Here is a 3517-nt window from a genome sequence, read left to right on the forward strand (position 1 = left end):
ACGGTTTTTAATTTTACTTTGTGTTTTGTTAGCAGTTGACGATTTAGGTAAACAACAAAACATACAAGTTATTTACCTACATAATATTATTATATTCACGAATCCTTCGATATTTATTAATGTTTTTTTTTTTCGATAAAATGTAAATAATTATTTATATTGTATTCAAAGCTAGTAAAAACATGAAATGTTGACACCATTTTCCGAAAAATAAGTAATCTTAAGTATATAAACACAGTACAGGAGACCAAAATATTATTATTTTTTATTATTATTAATTTCCTACGGCAACATATGCCAATATGCCATTGAGTGCTATTTTAAGGGTTGGTACGGTTGTTGGAAACTCGTGTATGTGTGGCAAGGTTTCTACCATTAAGGACCCAGGTGGTTACCCATCCGGTAACTAGTAGCAGTAGACTGTTACGTACTCTCAATCATGTTACGTGACCGATTGCAGCAACCTCGCCACCTAAATATTATTTTAGACATAGGAGACCAATAGTATACAATATATACATTATAACGACAAAATACGTTTTATTGCCCTGAAATGATCAATTGTATATACGCCCATGATAATATTTAATGGCATTAATGTTCATTATTAATTTTACGTCTATTGTCTATATTATGTAATGAGAACCCATAAAGGTTATAAGTTATTACTTATATTACTTTAATTCGATAAAAAAAAAACATTGCAATGCATTTAGAGTTTAGGAAATATGACGAGCGTTTAATTGCATTTTTCTAAAAACAATATAGCATTTAAAATAGCTTATAACGTCAAAGTATTAATGATATCTAACTCAAATATAATAGACATAGATTAAAAGTGGGTATTTTATTACATGTTTTTATTTATTTGTGTAGGAATATCTTAAATAACCAAGAGCGTAAATTGGTTTACAAGACATTTTTTAGCAATATGATAATAAATAATAATATAAATAATGAAACACATAGTATTTAAAAACAAAAATAAATATCTCATCATATTGTACAATATCTAATTTCCGATTATGTATACTTTACAACTTAAATTTTAAGATAGGTACTTATTAGGTACCTACAATAGTTCATTTGAATTAATAAGGCTTAATTTTTGTAAAACGATAAATTAATTTAACATTGTTTGTTTTTTAAATCTGCACTTAATAGAAACGAATAAAAAACCTATATACAGACAATAAATATTTAATCTAAATAATTACATTATTTTTGTTAAAGTAATATCTACCTACTTCAAAATATAATAAAGTATGTGTAAACATACACTAAAATTTAGTTTGAAAATTGAATAACCGTATGAATTGTGTTTTATCTATTTTTTAAAGTAACATAGTATAGTATAATCATATTATCATATATTTGTCGAATCTTTTAGGCTATTTATTTGCATAAACCTATATCAAAAGATACTTACGAAACGTTTTTATATACCCATAAACAATAATATATTGTATGTGTTCTCAATTAACTATAACTATTCATGTTTTAGTAATAATAATTATAAATAATAATTGTTTAATAGATTATGTAAGCCAATACTCAATAGGTAGGTAGTAATAATAATATACAAAACGGATGCATAATACTCGACTAACGAATTTAAGTAAGTCGTTATGTCATTCCATTTTCCATATCAAATGTTATTCTCGTTATTCTATCAAACAGGAATATTATGCTAATTTAGCTAAAAAAAAATAACCTGTGAGTTAGGCTTTAATATAATCTATAAATAAAAGCCGTAAGCCAAATGCACAACAGCAGTACAATTTGTTTTACATTCAAAAATTTTAAATTATACAAACTATAAACTATCACTGATAAATGAAGATTTACTGTAGCTGGTTCGGTATTTTTACTGATGTGATTTAATTTATAGTATTTGAGGATAATTTATAATAGGGATTGCCAATTAATATTTTTGGGGAGTCATATTAGAAAACAGTGATATTTTTAGAGGCATTCAAAATTCAACACATTTTACCAAAAAAATAAAAGGCAAAATCGAAAAATAGAATGAAAACTAATGAGAACTTAATTTAATTCACTATAATAAATAAATTTATTTTCTGTGGATCGCCATTTTAGTGACCCCTAATTAGAGTCTAACGCTCGGTACTTATACATATTATGGTGCAGGATAATATTACTATAGTTTCAAATAAATATTTATAATATATTAAAACTTACATGAGCGTTTTGGCCTAGTGGTAATAACGATAACAACCACCACGTCCAAGCTGGTCCGTCAGAAAGTTCTTCCCAATTTGGTTCGGTGCTTGGCGGAAAACCAACCGTCCTCAGGATTTCCGATTTTATTTCAGGCCGAAAACCGTCGAACCACGTTAATCCCCGTTGCCGAACGTCATCGTGGAGCTTATATAATTCTATATACATAACCAATTTATAAGGAGGTCATTAATTTAGTGCATAATATAATATCGTAAAAGCGCAAATGTTAATTCAGCGCCACTGATGAATTTTCTCACTAAAAACAGTTCAACTACCTCGATGTATAATATTATAATAATATATTTCGTAAGAAATATACTGACCTAATAATTTTTTCGGAGGAACTTTTTCGTCCTGTATATATTGCACAGTGGCCATGTCATAGCCATCGTGTTCTTTTCGGACTAACACTTTGAATCGTCGCATTCCGATTGTCGACAGAATAGAGCAACCATTACCCATCATGATCCGATCTTTGATTTCCAACACTGTACCAAACTCGGCGAACCTGAAATTCGAGGTAAATATTAAAACCCGCAGCACCACAGAAATGCAGAATATGAATGTAAAAAAAACGATTGCGTCACGAACAGTGTGGAAATTATATGAATAATAACACTTATTTCTTGTGCACGTATCCATAAGCCGTTTTAATAACACATAATCGTTTGGATAATATAATAAATAATAATCAAGGCTCAAAAATGTATCCACAAAATCTTCAAAATATGCAATAATAACAGTCGAAAAAACAGTTCAATATACGCGTGTTGTTTTAAAATTATATCTACTTATTATCAAGAAAATTGTACTTGGTTAAAATATCAAGTGTCTATTTTCCAATTATAAAGGAAAGAAATTAGAACTATATTGATCCACCAAAGTAGACCAACTAACCAACTAGATAACTAGATCAAATTCGCTTACAGCTGAAACCTGCACCGTTAATGTTGCGAATATCAAAGCAAATTTACAAAACGTGAAAAGGCCACATTCACGTACAGAAAAGAAAACATTGTGAGTCTAAAATGTTAGTTGGTAATTTTATTCAAAAATATGCACTTAAAATGCATACAATTTTTTGTAATCCATATACCAAGATACGAATTCGAATCAGATTTGTTCTATTTTTTTTCCTCCGAACAAATAATGCATTAGGTCATCCGGAACCCTGATAGATAATATTATTATATCGTTATCGTTATTATTATGTATACGTGCGTGAGTGTACGAACTTCATGGGAGGACAGCAGTTGCTGATCATGGCGAATCT

General features: G+C 28.7%; 1 protein-coding gene across 1 annotated transcript; it reads right to left on the reverse strand.

Moving 5' to 3' along the window:
• Positions 1-1776: 1776 nt before the first annotated feature.
• On the reverse strand, positions 1777-3511 carry LOC111031179 (LON peptidase N-terminal domain and RING finger protein 2-like). Its single transcript, XM_022311011.1, has 3 exons — positions 3480-3511; positions 2568-2752; positions 1777-2399 (listed from the first exon to the last, which is right to left on the reverse strand). The coding sequence occupies exons 1-3, from the start codon at positions 3506-3508 to the stop codon at positions 2182-2184; spliced, it is 432 nt and encodes a 143-aa protein (XP_022166703.1). The 5' UTR covers positions 3509-3511; the 3' UTR covers positions 1777-2181.
• Positions 3512-3517: the final 6 nt, after the last annotated feature.

Source organism: Myzus persicae, unplaced genomic scaffold (genome assembly GCF_001856785.1).
Source record: "Myzus persicae strain clone G006 unplaced genomic scaffold, MPER_G0061.0, whole genome shotgun sequence".
NCBI lineage: Eukaryota > Metazoa > Arthropoda > Insecta > Hemiptera > Aphididae > Myzus > Myzus persicae.

What these genes read in the sequence shown, in the direction of transcription:
- LOC111031179 (XM_022311011.1), bottom strand. Translation starts at nt 3,508, where the DNA reads ATGATCAGCAACTGCTGTCCTCCCATGAA. An exon ending in AACTGCTGTCCTCCCATGAA is followed by an intron (nt 2,753 to 3,479) that starts GTTCGTACACTC and finishes CTCGAATTTCAG; the next exon opens with GTTCGCCGAGTTTGGTACAG. An exon ending in TCCTCCGAAAAAATTATTAG is followed by an intron (nt 2,400 to 2,567) that starts GTCAGTATATTT and finishes TTATGTATATAG; the next exon opens with AATTATATAAGCTCCACGAT.